At 49.6% G+C, this 18,262-nt stretch overlaps 6 protein-coding genes across 8 annotated transcripts; all 6 read right to left on the bottom strand.

Annotated features, from left to right (window-relative positions):
- Nucleotides 1-1,272: 1,272 nt before the first annotated feature.
- Nucleotides 1,273-2,957, bottom strand: LOC135113263 (cuticle protein 21-like). The gene is made up of 3 exons (XM_064028473.1): nucleotides 2,303-2,957; nucleotides 1,795-1,920; nucleotides 1,273-1,693 (listed from the first exon to the last, which is right to left on the bottom strand). Exons 1-3 carry the CDS (start codon nucleotides 2,312-2,314, stop codon nucleotides 1,400-1,402), a joined length of 432 nt encoding a protein of 143 aa, XP_063884543.1. The 5' UTR covers nucleotides 2,315-2,957; the 3' UTR covers nucleotides 1,273-1,399.
- Nucleotides 2,958-3,428: 471 nt separating this feature from the next.
- Nucleotides 3,429-4,330, bottom strand: LOC135113262 (cuticle protein 7-like). The gene is made up of 3 exons (XM_064028472.1): nucleotides 4,188-4,330; nucleotides 3,937-4,092; nucleotides 3,429-3,841 (listed from the first exon to the last, which is right to left on the bottom strand). The coding sequence occupies exons 1-3, from the start codon at nucleotides 4,200-4,202 to the stop codon at nucleotides 3,551-3,553; spliced, it is 462 nt and encodes a 153-aa protein (XP_063884542.1). The 5' UTR covers nucleotides 4,203-4,330; the 3' UTR covers nucleotides 3,429-3,550.
- A 3,778-nt stretch (nucleotides 4,331-8,108) lies between these two features.
- LOC135113260 (cuticle protein 7-like) lies at nucleotides 8,109-13,838 on the bottom strand. 3 transcript variants are annotated; one of them, XM_064028469.1, is made up of 3 exons: nucleotides 13,427-13,827; nucleotides 8,546-8,671; nucleotides 8,109-8,444 (listed from the first exon to the last, which is right to left on the bottom strand). In XM_064028469.1, exons 1-3 carry the CDS (start codon nucleotides 13,436-13,438, stop codon nucleotides 8,175-8,177), a joined length of 408 nt encoding a protein of 135 aa, XP_063884539.1. In that variant the 5' UTR covers nucleotides 13,439-13,827; the 3' UTR covers nucleotides 8,109-8,174. The 3 variants fall into 3 exon arrangements, with proteins under 3 accessions (XP_063884539.1, XP_063884538.1, XP_063884537.1); XM_064028468.1 differs by lacking the exon at nucleotides 13,427-13,827 and adding an exon at nucleotides 9,045-9,512; XM_064028467.1 differs by lacking the exons at nucleotides 8,109-8,444; nucleotides 8,546-8,671 and adding exons at nucleotides 12,479-12,837; nucleotides 12,939-13,064 and having other exon boundaries at nucleotides 13,427-13,838.
- On the bottom strand, nucleotides 10,511-11,506 carry LOC135113261 (cuticle protein 7-like). Its single transcript, XM_064028470.1, has 3 exons — nucleotides 11,391-11,506; nucleotides 11,038-11,130; nucleotides 10,511-10,933 (listed from the first exon to the last, which is right to left on the bottom strand). The coding sequence occupies exons 1-3, from the start codon at nucleotides 11,403-11,405 to the stop codon at nucleotides 10,643-10,645; spliced, it is 399 nt and encodes a 132-aa protein (XP_063884540.1). The 5' UTR covers nucleotides 11,406-11,506; the 3' UTR covers nucleotides 10,511-10,642.
- A 714-nt stretch (nucleotides 13,839-14,552) lies between the features above and the next one.
- Nucleotides 14,553-15,561, bottom strand: LOC135113259 (cuticle protein 7-like). Its single transcript, XM_064028466.1, has 3 exons — nucleotides 15,433-15,561; nucleotides 15,080-15,172; nucleotides 14,553-14,975 (listed from the first exon to the last, which is right to left on the bottom strand). Exons 1-3 carry the CDS (start codon nucleotides 15,445-15,447, stop codon nucleotides 14,685-14,687), a joined length of 399 nt encoding a protein of 132 aa, XP_063884536.1. The 5' UTR covers nucleotides 15,448-15,561; the 3' UTR covers nucleotides 14,553-14,684.
- Nucleotides 15,562-17,172: 1,611 nt separating this feature from the next.
- Nucleotides 17,173-18,250, bottom strand: LOC135113257 (cuticle protein 7-like). The gene is made up of 3 exons (XM_064028464.1): nucleotides 18,108-18,250; nucleotides 17,631-17,756; nucleotides 17,173-17,529 (listed from the first exon to the last, which is right to left on the bottom strand). The coding sequence occupies exons 1-3, from the start codon at nucleotides 18,117-18,119 to the stop codon at nucleotides 17,236-17,238; spliced, it is 432 nt and encodes a 143-aa protein (XP_063884534.1). The 5' UTR covers nucleotides 18,120-18,250; the 3' UTR covers nucleotides 17,173-17,235.
- Nucleotides 18,251-18,262: the final 12 nt, after the last annotated feature.

Raw genomic sequence — 18,262 nt, 5'->3', positions numbered from 1 at the left:
ACTGCAATGTTAAAATTTAAACGACTGAAAGGCTTAGGTACTTCCACTAGAGCCTGTTAAACTTTGAATATAAACACAAAAAATCCTTGAAAAGTAGTGCGCATATTCCAGTAGAGCATGTTATACTATTGCAAGAATCACGGAACCACCACTGAAAACACCAGTAGATTCTACTTGGGTCTCTTAAAAGTGGTGAGAAAAGATGCTTAATTAACGCTTTTCTTGTATATTTTCACAGTATTTTCAAATAATTCGTTCATATGCTACTACACTGTAGCTTACCTAGATGCCGTGTTCCCACAGACGCTGACGACCATGAAATGTCACTTTCTCTCTTTCTCTCTCTCTCTCTCTCTCTCTCTCTCTCTCTCTCTCTCTCTCTCTCTCTCTCTCTCTCTCTCTCTCTCTCTCTCTCTCTCTCTCTCTCTCTCTCTCTCTCTCTCTCTCTCTCTCTCGGGTGGACTGTAGCAGATGTCCAGCCTTACTTCCATTTGCCACTGTCTCACTATTCCGCCCATGTACTTTTTTCTTTGTTTGCTTCATGCTTTTCTACCTTCCTCTTTCTACCTACTACACTATATGACAAAATTCTGAGATAATTTTGTTCTTTGCGAGTTATTCGGAAGGCAGTGCGAGGCGCGGCACGGGTCAGATTTAACGTGTACCGCATGGTCGTTATTACTTCACCTCATCCCGTCATAATATTGATAATGAAATATAAACATAATAGTGCCTTTGCTCGGCCATGCAGTAAAGAGTCCCATGTCAGCAATGACACTATAAAACTGATTTCTGAATACAATAACACAAGTCCTTAACACACCTGCTCCTCCTTTACGCATTCTTACACAACTCCCGCCGCACCTCACCATCTGACGATGTCCGGTGCATTGCTGCTCCAGCCAGCTGCTCCCCTGCATGTCACATTCGATCATAGCTGTCCTGCTGAGGGTGTGAAGCGAGGGGGCATTTTGTAGACTGGAGCAAACACAAAAGTGCCATGAAGTGAACTTAAAGGTAGGCCTACCGTCTCTCTACAGGTAGAGCTGCACATCGTGGGTTTGTCACAAATTTTTGTCAAAACCCAAGACCATTTCTCGTGACTACAAGGCACTTCCTCTAAATTTAAAGCAGCTTTTGTGTAAGAAAGGCAGTTTTTATTTTTTCTCCCTCATTTCACCATTGCGCTGGAAATAGTGTTGTGGATTAGAACCCCAACAATATGTATCCTAACAGGCACCAGAGCATGAAATGAAGTTACTGTTGCTGTTTAGTTAGGTTTGCTATGTGGCTTCAAAGGACGCCCGTCACTCTGCGTGGACAGCAAAGAAACATGTGGAGGTTATGTCGAGTTTAATAAATAGCCATGGCATGGGAGTGCCGGGAGGGTCGTCGGGCATTACTGATAGGCTGGGGCGGGGACATAGGAGGGCGCTGGGACTGGGACGTAGGAGGGCTTCGGGGCGGGGGCGTAGCTCTCCTGGGGGTACTGGGCTTCGCCCTCGTAGGTCACCTCGGCCACGAAGCCTGAGTCGCCGTTGACGGTGTAGGTGACCCTCTGCAGGCGGCCGTCGGGCAGCTGCACGTAGTAGGATCCCTGGGTGTCGTAGCCGTCGCGCGCCTCCTGGGCACCGAAGTCGTTGCCAGAGTACTCGTCCTTGACGGCGTAGTTGTAGTCATACTTGGGCGGCGCCTGAGGAGGAAAGAAGGTTGTAGCGAACGTGTCCGCGACACAACGCTGACGGCGGGAGTGTCAGCGACGGGCCTCGCCAAGAAGGCATGGAGAGTGCTCACCTCAGGGGCAGGAGCGTGGTAGGAGGGCGCCGGAGCGTGATAGGAGGGAGCGGGAGCGCCATAAGAGGGTGGAGGGATGTCGGGGCGGGCAAGAGTGGCGGCCGCGAGGGCTGACAGCAGGACAACCTGAAGGAGGAGGATGTCAACACTAGCTAACGGTGCCATGACACACACACACACACACACACACACACACACACACACACACACACACATATTTCATTCTTGCTGTTAGTCTGTTCCTAAGAAGAATGGCTGCGCCAATCCTTCAGGATGGCGACCTAGAGATTTAATTCCTGCTCATATTTTAAGTCTCTTATATCTGTCCTTAACAGAGACATTCTGAAGAACTGCACCAGTCCACCCCCTTCCATCTGATCATTACTTCACAAGCACCATTAGGAAAGCCTGAGTAAGAAAGGCCAGCCAGAGTTATGGCCGCTGCGTGAGTCACTGGAACAAACACGACATCGCGGCGTGGAGGCGGAGGTGGGTGGTTGTGCACTACCTTGAGAGCCATGGCGACTATGGGTGGTAAGATCTCAGGACCGAGGGGAACGCGTCACCTTATATACTGGGATGTGCCACCGCCTCGTTGACGTCAGGTGAGCCTCGGGGCGGGAAACGCCGCCCACTACTGAAGGCCGAAAGTCGCGTCCTCGGCCTCCCCTTCACGCCCCGGGCAAGGAGGATGGCGCGGCAGAGAAGCCTCATCACGTTACTCTTTGCAACTTTTTTGTATGTTCACTCTTGCGGAAATGTGATGCATTACAGGCATTCCTCGCTGTGCGTCGCCTGTGCTAGTGTGGGGACACACGGCCACACACTTTCCGCCCATATTTCATGGCGCGCCCTTCCCCTTGGACCTGACGCCAGCCTCTGGCCGCCTCGGCTATCACCACGTGGGAGTGAGGTCAGCCCTCACCGCTTTGTCTTCCGGATGCCTGCCCCGGCCGTGACCTGTGCCGACCCAGCAACTATCCCAGACGCGTCCACCCAGGCCCCGAGGTTGGACATGCGGCTCCTGGCGACTTCACATATTTATCATTTGTACAGTCCAGATAACGCCAGCCCTGGCCGTTACCCGAGCCGGCCCAGCAGCCACCCCTGGTTGTGTCCACCCAGGCCTCAGGGTTGGACATGAGGCTCCTGGCGACTTTACATATTTATCACTTGTACAAATCTGTTTTATTAATGTATCTGCAGTTGCTTTTACTATGAGTTTATCTGCATCCTGGCCACCTCTACATAATACTAGAAGAAGAAATAAGAGAAGCTTATTATATTATCTAGTACACACCTGTGTGGCCTGAGCACTGTAATGAGCAGACCGTCAGATAAAAAGTAGCACATAGGTCACAATCAACTCATCAAATCTCAATACATATATTGGGAGAGAGCTTTACATTCTCAGTACTACGCACCATCAGATTTCAATATGAGAAGCCACCAGGAGAGGCGTTGCCATGAATATACTTATCTGCGAGTCACGATCGTTTGTGGTGTCAGGCCGCCTGACTTGAGCTATTCTCGTCCACGTGTCTCAAGCACACCTACATACTGACTGCACGAGCTTCGGGGGTAAGAAAGCGTGCAATGTACGGAATGAGGAGGAGGAGAAGAAAAGACATGGATGGAAAATAATACTTAACATCATTTCTTGTTATACAGGTACATAAATAGAGGCCTTTCGAGAAAAGAAGTAAATGCAGATTAGAGGGCAGAGTGACGTTGTCTGGGTAGTTCTTGGTACAGGTTAGGTGCGGCCGTAGACAGGTGTGGGCGGAGGTTCGTAGGCAGGGGGATGAGTGTAGACGGGGGCCGGGGGCTTGCCGTAAGCATCGTGCTTAGCCTCGCCCTCATATTCTACGGTGGCCACGTAGCCGCCGTCCCCGTGGACAGTGTAGGTGACCTTCTGCACGCGGCCGTCGGGCAGCAACACGTAGTAGCTACCATCGGTGTTGTAACCATCGCGAGTCTCGTGCTGGCCGAAGTCAAGGGCGGCGTAGTCGTCCTTCACCGCCCAGTCGAAGGAGTACTCGGGTTTCTGGTGTGAGAGAGAGTTGGAAGGTTATTCTTTGTTGCTGAGGTGTGAGGGTTTGAGTCATCAGTGTCCCTGAGAATTCGCTGCAGGGCACTCACCGCTGGTGGGGGAGGAGGAGGAGTGTAGCCGTAGCCACCAGCAGGAGGGGCTTGAGCGGGAGCTTCATGGGCGTGGACGGGGGCGGCATGACCACCATGTCCACCGGAATCAGGGTGGGCAGAGGCAGCGGCCACGAGGGCGATGAGGGCGACAACCTGGCGGAAGGAAAAAAGAGCCGTGAGCATCCCGGACGCCACAACACGACGCAGCAGGTCAGCAATTTCCCAGCGGCGGCCAAGCGTTCTCCTACCCTGAGAAAAGACATGATGCTCCTTTAGCACAGGTCTCACTGCTGCCCTCGCCAGGAGAACAACTGCTTAAATACGTGGCGGTGGGGCGTGTCTTTCATGCAGGATGCGGACATGCAGGCCCGAGAGTGAAAGACTGCCTGCTTTGTACGGCAACCGGACAGTAGGTCAGAGAATGTGGCAGCGTCTTGATTTTTTTTTTCACGTATTCTTTATATCTTAGATTCATGTCAGACTGCTCACCTTCTACTGATGCAACACAAGTTACTTCCAACCTCAAGAGGACACACTGTGATAGTGGTAGAGGTGCTTGCTGTGTGTCCTACACAGCCTCGTAGCGATATAAAATTGTCAGTAAGAAGAAACTAGTTCGGTAGTGTGACCACACCTTCGTTGGAAGAAGTGGAGGGCGGTTGGTAGTGAGGAGTGGCTGTGAATTAATGTAATTTCATGCCGGTAAGGCTTCCAGAGCGCGTGTAGTTGTTCCTCTCTGTGTGTGCCGGGCCCTGAGGAACACAAACATTGATTAATTTTTCCTTTTGATGTATTAGTAGACTTGTGACACTGGTTGTTATTTAATAGTAAATAACATTATGTAACAAAATTTCACTTTTGTCTTGTCCTTGGCCCTAGACCATAATTTTCCAGCTATTTCCATCTAAACAAAATTTTTAAAAAGTTATTTTGATCCTAAAACTTTGCTTTTGAGGTTAGAACAATGGATTTACATATTTGCCTTATTTCATTATAGTATGAGTTTCTATTGGTTTTCATGTCAGGTAAAGACTTTTGCAAAATCTCAGTTGGTTATCTAATTGCTTTTAAAATGCTACAAATAAGTTAAAATAATAAAAGAAAGAATATAAAGTGTTCTAAAGATTTTCAACTTTAATATGATAATTCTTGAAGTGACTAGATCTAGTAAGAATTTTGTCATATTTAGAAGAATTTGCTTACATTTCAGAAATCTCAAATCTTCCAGAATGTTCTTCCAGACACTTTTAGAAGTTTCTGAAGCATTTTAGAATATTCTATTCAATGTAAACATTTCCAGAATATTCTAGAATTTTCTAGAATACAGTAGAAATATGTAGAAGTATCAAATTTTCTAGAATGTACAAGAATTTTCTAGAATGATTCAGAATATTCTAAAGTAGGTTCAAGAATATTCTAGAAAGATTGAGAACATTCTGGAACACATTCTAGAAAGACTAAGAATATTCTAGAGTACTGCTTGACAATATAAAAGCAGGGGCTTGAAGATCACCAATCAGTCCTGCTTTGGCTGCCTGAGAAGACACATCACAAGAGGTGAAATAGCATCACGAGGCTGCAATCACTCTCCAGATGCATTTTGCTACATATGTGGTCAATTCATCAAGACAAGACCAAAGTAGTTCTTTGTGACAGCATCTGGAAAAATGGTAAAATTTAGATTTTTTGGGGCAAAAAATCATTCTAGAAACCACGGAAGCAAAGTTTGAAAGGAATAATGAACATTTTCTATTGTTTTGTAATGAAAAGAGTTGCTTGTTAAAAACAAAATTCGTGTTCTATAGTGTAATCACATACACATGAGAACAGTCTTACCGTAGATAGTGTTTGGCTGCCAGACGGGCAAGCAACTCACTCCCTCACCGATTAATGCAGGTCGCCTCCCGGTGTACCGGGACGTTCCGTCCTTCCCATCCTAAAGCGCTCTCCCCCTTGTTTATTATAAGCAAAACTAAGCCGGCTGACTTTGTAAATAAAGGGAGGGGATTTGTTTGTAATTAAAGGGAAGACAGCATATAGCACGATGGATTCGTGTTATGGTAGATGGTGTATTTCTCAGGACGAACAGGAGAACAATAATTGAAAAGAATCTTGTCTTTCTTCTACAAGGCAAGAACTTAAGCGTCTTAGGGACAGTGATTAACACTGAGTTGTCAGCTGTGTTTGTTAACAAACCTCCTTTGGCGCTGCTAACGGTTTGCCTTCGTCTTACAAATAAGGGGAGGATGCTCAAGTTCTACGAGGGAGGGAATCATTCACTGCACTAACACGAGCTACCTCAAATACAAGAGTTGTCATATGTTGCCAGTCACTCCGCCATCGCGTCTGTACCCTCAGACTTAAGAAACTGTAATAGACACAGTGAATGAAAATACATATATAACTGGAATAATCAGTGAACGTATCGTCAACCCAACCTTTATAGGACGCGTTAGGCAGCAACTTTCACTGGGAGGGACAAGCTGTAGCGCAGGCGTACGCATAGAATTCTTCAAACCCTCTACACAACGGACTTCCCTCTAGCTCCCGACAGCTTGCGACGAATGAGCGACTATTAAATACTTTTTGAGGTTGACTAGTCGTGCGACTGGTGGCCAACAAGTGTGCGACTGGTGGACGCTTACTCGTTTATTAGACGATTTTACATCCACCTATCAAATCGAATACTTGACTCCCACCTGTCGAATACTTGACGCTCACCTGTCGATTACTTGTCACCCACCTGTCGAATACTAGGCACCCACCTGTCGAATACTTGACCCCTACCTGTCGAATACTTGGCGCCCACCTGTCGAATACTAAGCACCCACCTGTCGAATACTTGACGCCCACCTGTCGAATACTTGACGCCCACCTGTCTAATACTAGGCACCTACCTGTTGAATATTTGACGCCCACCTGTCGAATACTTGGCGCCCACCTGTTGAATACTAGGCACCCACCTGTCAAATACTTGACGCCCACCTGTCGAATACTTGGCGCCCTCCTGTCGAATACTTGGCGCCCGCCTGTTCGAATACTTGGCGCCCGCCTGTTCGAATACTAGCCGCTCACTGTCGAATACTTGTAGCCCACCTCTCGGATACTTGACGCCCACCTGTCGAATACTTGGCGTCCACCTGTCGAATACTTGGCGCCCACCTGTCGAATACTTGGCGCCCACCTGTCGAATACTTGGCGCCCACCTGTCGAATACTTGGCGCCCACCTGTCGAATACTTGACGCCCACCTGTCGAATACATGGCGTCCACCTGTTGAATACTAGGCACCCACCTGTCGAATACTTGACGCCCACTTGTCGAATACTTTGCGCCCTCCTGTCGAATACTTGGCGCCCACGTGTCGAATACTTGGCGCCCACCTGTCGAATACTAGGCACCCACCTGTCAAGTATATGGCGTCTACCTGTCGAATACTTGGCGCCCACCTGTTCGAATACTTGGCGCCCACCTGTTCGAATACTTGGCGCCTGCCTGTTCGAATACTAGCAGCCGCTCACTGTCGAATACTTGTAGCCCACATCTCAGATACTTGGCGCCCGCTTGTTCGAATACTAGACGCCCACCTGTTCAAATACTAGCCCCTCATCTGTCGAATAACTGGCACTTACCTGTCGAATATGTGGCGCTTACCTGTCGAATACTTGGCGTCCACCTGCCGAGTACATGGCGCCCACTTGTTTGAATACTAGGCGCCCACCTGTTCAAATACTACTTGCTCACCTGTCGGATACTTTGCGCCCACCTGTTCGAATACTTTGCGCCCACCTGTTCGAATATTAGGCGCTCACCTTTCGAATACTAGGCGCCCACCTATCGAATACTTGGCGCCCGCCTGTCAAATACATGGCGCCCACCTGCCAAATACTCAGAATCTCTTTTTCGTCTGTGCTACCCTCCACCGTAACACGCTCAAGAATGTGAGATGACTCAGCAAGTCCATTCACGTCCTGAAATCCGTTCCATATAATATCTTGTCTATTTTTTTTTTCTGTGTGTGTTACAGTAGTCATTGTCTTAAATTGCGGAGAGGAAAAGTCACCCCACCAACACCACCTGCTGACAAAGCCTCGAAAGCTATGGTGAGTGCAATCGCTTCCCACATTAATTAATGCTCTCACTCTGAGCACACAGCATAAAAACCACATATTAAGATGGTGTTCAGTTTAATAAATAATCATGGCAGAGCAGGAGTGTCAGGCAAGGCGAGGGGCATCACTGGTATGCTGGGGCGGGGACGTAGGAGGGCTTCGGGGCGGGGGCGTAGCTCTCCTGGGGGTACTGGGCCTCGCCCTCGTAGGTCACCTCGGCCACGAAGCCAGAGTCGCCGTTGACGGTGTAGGTGACCTTCTGCAGGCGGCTGTCGGGCAGCTGCACGTAGTAAGATCCCTGGGTGTCGTAGCCGTCGCGCGCCTCCTGAGCACCGAAGTCGTTGCCAGAGTACTCGTCCTTGACGGCGTAGTTGTAGTCGTACTTGGGCGGCGCCTGAGGAGGAAAGAAGGTTGTAGCGAACGTGTCCTCGACACAACGCTGACGGCGGGAGTGTCAGCGACGGGCCACGCCAAGGAGGCATGGAGAGTGCTCACCTCAGGGGCAGGAGCGTGGTAGGAGGGTGCCGGAGCGTGGTAGGAGGGAGCGGGAGCGCCATAAGAGGGTGGAGGGATGTCGGGGCGGGCAAGGGTGACGGCCGCGAGGGCTGACAGCAGGACAACCTGAAGGAAGAGGATGTCAACACTGGCTGGCGTGTGCCATGGCACACACACACACACACACACACACACACACACACACACACACACAAATCTTTCATTCTTGCTGTCAGTTTTTAGAAGAATGGTCGCGTCAGTCCTTTAGGATGGCGATCTACAGATTTAATTCCTGATTATGTTTTAAGTCTCTTATATCTGTCTTTCACATAGACATTCTGAGGGATTGCACCGCTCCACAACCTCCTATCTGACCGGCACTTCACAAGCACCATTAAGAAATCCTGAGTAAGAAAGCCCAGCCAGAGTTATGGCCGCTGTGTAAGTCACTGGGACAAACTCAACGGCGCAGAGGCGACGGTGGGTGGTTATGCACTACCTTGAGAGCCATGGCGAATGTGGGTGATGAGATCTAAAGACTGAGGGGGACGCGTCGCCTTATATACTGGGATGTGCCGCCGCCATGGTGACGTCAGGTGAGCCTCAGGCCGAGAGACGCCGCCCACCACTGAAGGCCAAGAGCCGCGTCCCCGTCCTCCCCTTCACGCCCCTGGCAGTGAGGATGGGGCGGCGGGGAAGCGTCATCACGTTACTGTGCGATGAACCTGTCTCGTGCCGTGAGGGAGTCACCTGAGGCCGGAAACTGTTGTGTTGTGGTGCAGGTGCGATTTGTATTAGATTTCTCTAATAGCTTATCCTTTTACAATTTACGCTTCTCCCATTTATGCTCAATGCATCTTCCTACTTTTCATTTTTCATATTTTAATTTTCGATTCTCCATTGCACTTCTCCCATTATATGTTCATCGTATCTTTCCATTTTCTTTTCATTGCATATTTTGTTCCTCCACATCTTTGTCACTCCGACCGAGTTTCCATCCCTCTGTCTCAATCCCCTACGCCCCAGATTTTATTTCTTGAATTGGCTTTCCAACTTAATTGTAGTGGTGGTTGTAGTAGTAGTAATAGTAGCAGTAGTAGTAGTAGTGGTAGTAGTAGTAGTAGTAGTAGTAGTAGTACTAGTAGTAGTAGTAATACTAGTAGTAGTAGTAGTAGTAGTACTAGTAGTAGTACTACTACTAGTAGTAGTAGTACTACTACTAGTAGTAGTAGTACTACTACTAGTAGTAGTAGTACTACTACTACTAGTAGTAGTAGTACTACTACTACTAGTAGTAGTATTACTACTTTTTTTTTTTTTTTTACTACTACATTAAAATAATACCTCCACCCCATGTTTATTGATGTGTCAATTAGGGGCTCCATTACTTGGAGGTCATTAGCCCCAGCTCTCGCTAATGACTGTGGCATCCAACCATATCTAATACTCTATAATATAAACATTAGTTGTTAACTATAAATTCACTCTACCTCTACTCTATCTACTCTTATGCCACTCTCCACCACTGTAGCCTCGCAGTCGAGGCCTCCTAAGTCTGCAGGTATGGGAGTGGAATGCCTTGTCCCCCTGAGACACAGGAGGGCAGATCTGAGGAGGGAGAATGAGAGACGGCACCTCATCCATGCGACGACATGGCTCCTTGGCTGGTGCTTCTTTTCTGCCATTAGGTCGGCTAGTCTTGAGTAGAAGCACTGAGCCTTGGAGCCCATCCCGCCAGATGTGGTGAAGACCAGAGGTGTGAAGCTGCCCTGGTCAACGTGTTGAATTCTCTCCCCATATGCTCGGATCTTCTCCTGCTCATTCTTGCGGTAGTAGTGTAATTTACACTAGTTGCAGCAGCAGCAACACCAACAGTAGTAACAGCAATGAGAAGAGGAGAAGGAATAGGAAGAGAAGGAGTAGGAGAAGGACTGGAAGGAAGACTTGATAAAAAAAAAAGTTACCTTTTTCCATCTGCTTTTATTCACGAAAATAGAATAGTTATAATTTACTAAAAGAATGAAGTATCTGGAGAAAATAGCTTACGATGGAGATTTCAGAAAGGAGTGACATTGTTTAAGGAATTCGGGGCACAGGTTAGGCGTTGCCGTAGGCTGGAGTGGGCGGGGGTCCGTAGGTAGGGGGCTGCGTGTAGACGGGAGCCGGTGGCTTGCCGTAGGCGTCGTGCTTAACTTCGCCCTCATACTCCACGGTGGCCACGTAGCCGCCGTCCCCGTGGACAGTGTAGGTGACCTTCTGCACGCGGCCGTCGGGCAGCAACACGTAGTAGCTGCCATCGGTGTTGTAGCCATCGCGGGTCTCGTGCTGGCCGAAGTCAAGGGCGGCGTAGTCGTCCTTCACCGCCCAGTCGAAGGAGTACTCAGGTTTCTGGTGTGAGAGAGAGAGAGAGGGAGCGGGAGGGTTACTTTTGTTGCTGAGGTGTGAGGGCGTGAGGCAGCAGTGTTCCTGAGGACTCGCTGTTAGGGACTCACCGCTGGTGGAGGAGGAGGAGGAGTGTACCCGTAACTTGGAGCGGAGTCTGGGCGGGCAGAGACAGCTGCCATGAGGGAGAAGACGGCGACAACCTGGCGAACGGGAGAGACAGTAGCAGTAAGTATTCCGGATGCCACAACCGGACGAAAGTGTTCAGGTAAACCAAGTCTTTCCCTTGCGACGTGAAGAAACAAATGTAAATGACAGCTTATTCAGCTCCGTGACACGTGTGAGCACACGGATGATGACTGGACCAATAACGCCAAAACTTAAATGAATTGCCGGTTGGATCTTTCCCCATCTAAGTGTGTGATGTTGAGGGCGGGAATCATTTCTTCAACTCTGTCCGTACCTTGAGGAAAGACATGATGCTCGCGATGCACAGGTCTCACTGCGGCCCCGGATGAGAGGCACTGAACTTAAGTACTTGTCTCCCGTGCGGGGCGTGGTAGGAGCTCGGTGAGAGTGAAACAGTACCTGTTTAGTATGGTATTCGGGCAGCGGTGACTAGCAGGGCGTGCCAGGTCAGGGACGTCTGGTAACTGCTGTGGCCGAATTTGCAGAAACACGAAGAATAGCCAAGCAGTGAAGCAGCGGTCAAGCTTGCCTGTGTCTGGTGGGTGTAGGGAAGGGGGTGGCGTGCGAAAGTGATATCAAAGAGCATGTGTGTCTGGCAAGCGTGATGAGCGCGTGTGAGGGTGGCGTGGAGCAGTGGAGGTCATGTGAGGGGTCAGAGTGGCGTGAGAGGCGCAGTGTGGGATGCCGTGGTTAGTGAAACACTTCAGGCAGTGGTGACGCTCGCGGCTCACTTGGTTCTTTCTCTGCACATTTTGCCTTGTGTCCTCAAATCCCATGTCATTTACCACCATATTCTCGAATGCAGTAACGTTACTTTAAATACGTTATTGTCCAACGGGAGGCTCAGAGAGAAAGACGAACTCGAAGGGTTCGTCTGGGACAAAATGGACACTCGAGACTCGCTCTGCATCAGGTGTTTTTGGTGACTGCTTTCAGATCGGTGGTGAACGACTCCGGGCTGAACGATGTCAGTTGCATTCTTCAGTCCAGATGCCATTGCTGTGAGAAGAAAAAAAAAGCATTAGTTCCCAATAGCAAAAGTTCTCGTTAATGTGGATTTTCCTTGAACGTTCTTCCTTCATCTCGATATAACATACGGAATATGTGTTCCTTTTTTTTTTTTTTCTTTTCAATACATGAAGTAGGTTGGCTTTGGGCTTCAAAAGCTATACTAATAAGGAAGAATGCCAATTAAAATGCATCTTCCGAAAAGCGGGTAGGAAAAGGACTATTGTGTCCTTAGTTCACGTCAAGTACAGTGTTCCCACCGACCACCGCACCAGCACCGCCTGCTGAGGAGCTGGGTAGCAGCAAACGCTTGGTGCGTCTTAATGTCAGCATGGACAGGAAAGAAACAACATGTCAGTTTGTGTTCAGTTTAATAAATAGCCAAGGCAGAGCAGGAGTGTCAGGCGGGGCGAGGGGCATCACTGGTATGCTGGGGCGGGGACGTAGGACGGAGCTGGGGCTGGGACGTAGGAGGGCTTCGGGGCGGGGGCGTAGCTCTCCTGTGGGTACTGGGCCTCGCCCTCGTAGGTCACCTCGGCCACGAAGCCTGAGTCGCCGTTGACGGTGTAGGTGACCTTTTGCAGGCGGCCGTCGGGCAGCTGCACGTAGTAAGATCCCTGGGTGTCGTAGCCGTCGCGCGCCTCCTGAGCACCGAAGTCGTTGCCAGAGTACTCGTCCTTGACGGCGTAGTTGTAGTCGTACTTGGGCGGCGCCTGAGGAGGAAAGAAGGTTGTAGCGAACGTGTCCGCGAGACAGCGCTGACGGCAGGAGTGTCAGCGACCGGCCACGCCAAGGAGGCATGGAGAGTGCTCACCTCAGGGGCAGGAGCGTGGTAGGAGGGCGCCGGAGCGTGGTAGGAGGGAGCGGGAGCGCCATAAGAGGGTGGAGGGATGTCGGGGCGGGCAAGGGTGACGGCCGCGAGGACTGACAGCAGGACAACCTGAAGGAGGAGGATGTCAACACTGGCTAGCGTGTGCCATGGCACACACACACACACACACACACACACACACATTTTTCATTCTTGCTGTTAGTCTGTTCCTAAGAAGAATTGCCTTGTCAGTCCTTCAGGATGCGAACCTACAGATTTAATTCCTCCTCACATTTCAAGGCTCTTATATTTGTCCTCGACAGAGATATTCTGAGGGACCGTAACAGTCCACAGCCTTCCGTCTGACCGGCACTTAACAAGCACCATTAAGAAAGCCTGAGTAAGAAAGCCCAGCCAGAGTTGTGGCCGCTGTGTGAGTCAGTGGGACAAACACGACGGCGTGGAGGCGGCGGTGGATGGTTGTGCACTACCTTGAGAGCCATGGCGACTGTCGGTGATGAGATCTCAGGACCGAGGTGGACGCTCCGCTTTATATATTGGGATGTGCCACCGCCATGGTGACGTCAGGTAAGCCTGGGGCTGGGAAACGCCGCCCACTACTGAAGGCGGATAACCGCGTCCTCGGCCTCCCCTTCACGCCCCTGGCAGCGAGGATGGGGCGGCGGGGAAGCGTCATCACGTTACTGTGCGATGAACGTGTCTCGTGCCGTGAGGGAGTCACCTGCGGGCGGAAATTGTTGTGTTGTGGTGCAGGTGTGATTTATATTAGATTTCTCCTATAGCTTATCTTTTTTACAATTTGCGCTTCTCCCATTTATGCTCAATGCAGTAGTAGTACCACTAGTAGTAGTAGTAGTAGTAGTAGTAGTAGCAGTAGTAGTAGTATCAGCAATAGTAGTACTAGTAGTAGTAGAAGTAGTAGTAATAGTAGTTGTAGTAGTAGTAGTAGTACTACTACTACTACTGCTACTACTAATAGTTTTAGTACTACTACTGCTACTACTACTACTAGTAGTAGTAGTAGTAGTAATAGTAGTAGTACTACTAATACTACTACTACTACTACTACTACTACTACTAGTAATAGTAGTAGTATTACTAGTAGTAGTAGTACTTCTACTACTAGTAATAGTAGTAGTACTAGTAGTAATAGTAGTAGTACTTCTACTACTAGTAGTAGTAGTAGTAGTAGTATTTATTATTATTAGTAGTTATAGTAATAGTAGTAGTAGTAATAATAGTAGTAGTACTACTAATACTACTACTACTACTACTACTACTACTAGTAATAGTAGTAGTATTACTAGTAGTAGTAGTACTTCTACTACTAGTAATAGTAGTAGTACTAGTAGTAATAGTAGTAGTACTTCTACTACTAGTAGTAGTAGTAGTAGTATTTATTATTATTAGTAGTTATAGTAATAGTAGTAGTAGTAGTAGTAGTAGTAGTAGTAGTAGTAGTAGTAGTGTAATTTACACTAGTTGCAGCAGCAGCAACACCAACAGTAGTAACAGCAATGAGAAGAGGAGAAGGAATAGGAAGAGAAGGAGTAGGAGAAGGACTGGAAGGAAGACTTGATAAAAAAAAAAGTTACCTTTTTCCATCTGCTTTTATTCACGAAAATAGAATAGTTATAATTTACTAAAAGAATGAAGTATCTGGAGAAAATAGCTTACGATGGAGATTTCAGAAAGGAGTGACATTGTTTAAGGAATTCGGGGCACAGGTTAGGCGTTGCCGTAGGCTGGAGTGGGCGGGGGTCCGTAGGTAGGGGGCTGCGTGTAGACGGGAGCCGGTGGCTTGCCGTAGGCGTCGTGCTTAACTTCGCCCTCATACTCCACGGTGGCCACGTAGCCGCCGTCCCCGTGGACAGTGTAGGTGACCTTCTGCACGCGGCCGTCGGGCAGCAACACGTAGTAGCTGCCATCGGTGTTGTAGCCATCGCGGGTCTCGTGCTGGCCGAAGTCAAGGGCGGCGTAGTCGTCCTTCACCGCCCAGTCGAAGGAGTACTCAGGTTTCTGGTGTGAGAGAGAGAGAGAGGGAGCGGGAGGGTTACTTTTGTTGCTGAGGTGTGAGGGCGTGAGGCAGCAGTGTTCCTGAGGACTCGCTGTTAGGGACTCACCGCTGGTGGAGGAGGAGGAGGAGTGTACCCGTAACTTGGAGCGGAGTCTGGGCGGGCAGAGACAGCTGCCATGAGGGAGAGGACGGCGACAACCTGGCGAACGGGAGAGACAGTAGCAGTAAGTATTCCGGATGCCACAACCGGACGAAAGTGTTCAGGTAAACCAAGTCTTTCCCTTGCGACGTGAAGAAACAAATGTAAATGACAGCTTATTCAGCTCCGTGACACGTGTGAGCACACGGATGATGACTGGACCAATAACGCCAAAACTTAAATGAATTGCCGGTTGGATCTTTCCCCATCTAAGTGTGTGATGTTGAGGGCGGGAATCATTTCTTCAACTCTGTCCGTACCTTGAGGAAAGACATGATGCTCGCGATGCACAGGTCTCACTGCGGCCCCGGATGAGAGGCACTGAACTTAAGTACTTGTCTCCCGTGCGGGGCGTGGTAGGAGCTCGGTGAGAGTGAAACAGTACCTGTTTAGTATGGTATTCGGGCAGCGGTGACTAGCAGGGCGTGCCAGGTCAGGGACGTCTGGTAACTGCTGTGGCCGAATTTGCAGAAACACGAAGAATAGCCAAGCAGTGAAGCAGCGGTCAAGCTTGCCTGTGTCTGGTGGGTGTAGGGAAGGGGGTGGCGTGCGAAAGTGATATCAAAGAGCATGTGTGTCTGGCAAGCGTGATGAGCGCGTGTGAGGGTGGCGTGGAGCAGTGGAGGTCATGTGAGGGGTCAGAATGGCGTGAGAGGCGCAGTGTGGGATGCCGTGGTTAGTGAAACACTTCAGGCAGTGGTGACGCTCGCGGCTCACTTGGTTCTTTCTCTGCACATTTTGCCTTGTGTCCTCAAATCCCATGTCATTTACCACCATATTCTCGAATGCAGTAACGTTACTTTAAATACGTTATTGTCCAACGGGAGGCTCAGAGAGAAAGACGAACTCGAAGGGTTCGTCTGGGACAAAATGGACACTCGAGACTCGCTCTGCATCAGGTGTTTTTGGTGACTGCTTTCAGATCGGTGGTGAACGACTCCGGGCTGCACGGTGTCAGTTGCATTCCTCAGTCCAGATGCCATTGCTGTGAGAAGAAAAAAGGAGCAAAGACAGAGCGTTCTCATTAATGTGGATTTTCCTGTGTTTCCTTCATCTCGATACAGGATCACCTTGTGTCAAGGATAATATTTTCTCTCTTATTTCTTTATTAATATATTCATTAGTATACTTTGAGATGCAAAAACTATCACTTCTCTTTGCCATACCACCTGAAAGAAAGCATCAACATGCCTGCAAAAATACTGTGCCACCGAAAACAAGCAGCCTGAAAGTTGCGGCAGGGCAACCCATCTCTGCAGCCATAAGGACGCTTGTACGACCACACCAAGGCGCTCGTTATCATAGTAAACTCGTGCTGCTGCTAACGGGACAGTCATTGGAGTGTTCAGAGGCTGCACATCAGTTAAAACACTCGACAAAAAATCGTCTGTGTTCTTGGGGCCGAGCCACGGGCACCACCAGATTCCAAGCAATGATGCAATAGCTGCATGTTAGGCACCCTCACGGATGCAATCCACTGTATTTAATATGGGATTTTGTTTGTGTTAAGATTAAACACCCACGCTCTTTTCACCACTAATTGGTGTTTTCCTCAGAGAAGAAAGCACGCGGCAGTTTGAGGTAGTTTTTATAGTTGCCGCACCTCCCGGCACTCCCTGGCCAGAATGATGGTGTGAGTACTTCAGTGAAGTGCTTAGAGAACGCACGGTATCAATACTTCCAATGTAGCGCTCCTCATGGCATGGGATCCAAATTTCAATGCCATTATACGGAATATGTGTTCCCTTTTTTTTTTTTTTTCTTTTCAACACATGAAGTAGTTTGCCTTGAGGCTTCAAAAGCTATACTAATAAGGAAGAATGCCAGTTAGAATGCATCCTCCGAAAAGCGGGTAGGAAAAGGACTATTGTATCCTTAGTTCACGTCAAGTACAGTGTTCCCACCGACCACCGCACCAGCACCGCCTGCTGAGGAGCTGGGTAGCAGCAAACGCTTGGTGCGTCTTAATGTCAGCATGGACAGGAAAAAAACAACATGTCAGTTTGTGTTCAGTTTAATAAATAGCCAAGGCAGAGCAGGAGTGTCAGGCGGGGCGAGGGGCATCACTGGTATGCTGGGGCGGGGACGTAGGACGGAGCTGGGGCTGGGACGTAGGAGGGCTTTGGGGCGGGGGCGTAGCTCTCCTGTGGGTACTGGGCCTCGCCCTCGTAGGTCACCTCGGCCACGAAGCCTGAGTCGCCGTTGACGGTGTAGGTGACCTTTTGCAGGCGACCGTCGGGCAGCTGCACGTAGTAAGATCCCTGGGTGTCGTAGCCGTCGCGCGCCTCCTGAGCACCGAAGTCGTTGCCAGAGTACTCGTCCTTGACGGCGTAGTTGTAGTCGTACTTGGGCGGCGCCTGAGGAGGAAAGAAGGTTGTAGCGAACGTGTCCGCGAAACAACGCTGACGGCGGGAGGGTCAGCGACGGGCCACGCCAAGGAGGCATGGAGAGTACTCACCTCAGGGGCAGGAGCGTGGTAGGAGGGCGCCGGAGCGTGGTAGGAGGGAGCGGGAGCGCCATAAGAGGGTGGAGGGATGTCGGGGCGGGCAAGGGTGACGGCCGCTAGGGCTGACAGCAGGACAACCTGAAGAAGGAGGATGTCAACACTGGCTGGCGTGTGCCATGGCACACACACACACACACACACACACATCTTTCATTCTTGCTGTCAGTCTGTTCCTAAGAAGAATGGTCGCGCCAGTCCTTTAGGATGGCGATCTACAGGTTTAATTCCTGCTTATGTCTTAAGTCTCTTATATCTGTCTTTCACATAGACATTCTGAAGGATTGCACCACTCCACAACCCTCCATCTGATTCGGTACTATTCAAGCACCATTAAGAAAGCCTGAGTAAGAAAGGCCAGCTAGAGTTATGGCGGCTGCGTGAGTCACTGGGACAAACACGACGGCGCAGAGGCGACGGTGGTTGTTCTACCTTGAGAGCCATGGCGACTGTGGATGATGAGATCTAAAGACCGAAGGGGACGCATCGCCTTATATACTGGGATGTGCCGTCGCATCAGTGACGTCAGGTGAGCCTCGGGCCGAGAGACGCCGCCCACCACTGAAGGCCGAAAGCCGCGTCCCCGT

Source organism: Scylla paramamosain, chromosome 25 (assembly GCF_035594125.1).
Source record: "Scylla paramamosain isolate STU-SP2022 chromosome 25, ASM3559412v1, whole genome shotgun sequence".
Taxonomy (NCBI): Eukaryota; Metazoa; Arthropoda; class Malacostraca; order Decapoda; family Portunidae; genus Scylla; species Scylla paramamosain.
This window is presented reverse-complemented; position numbering and strand designations above follow the sequence as displayed.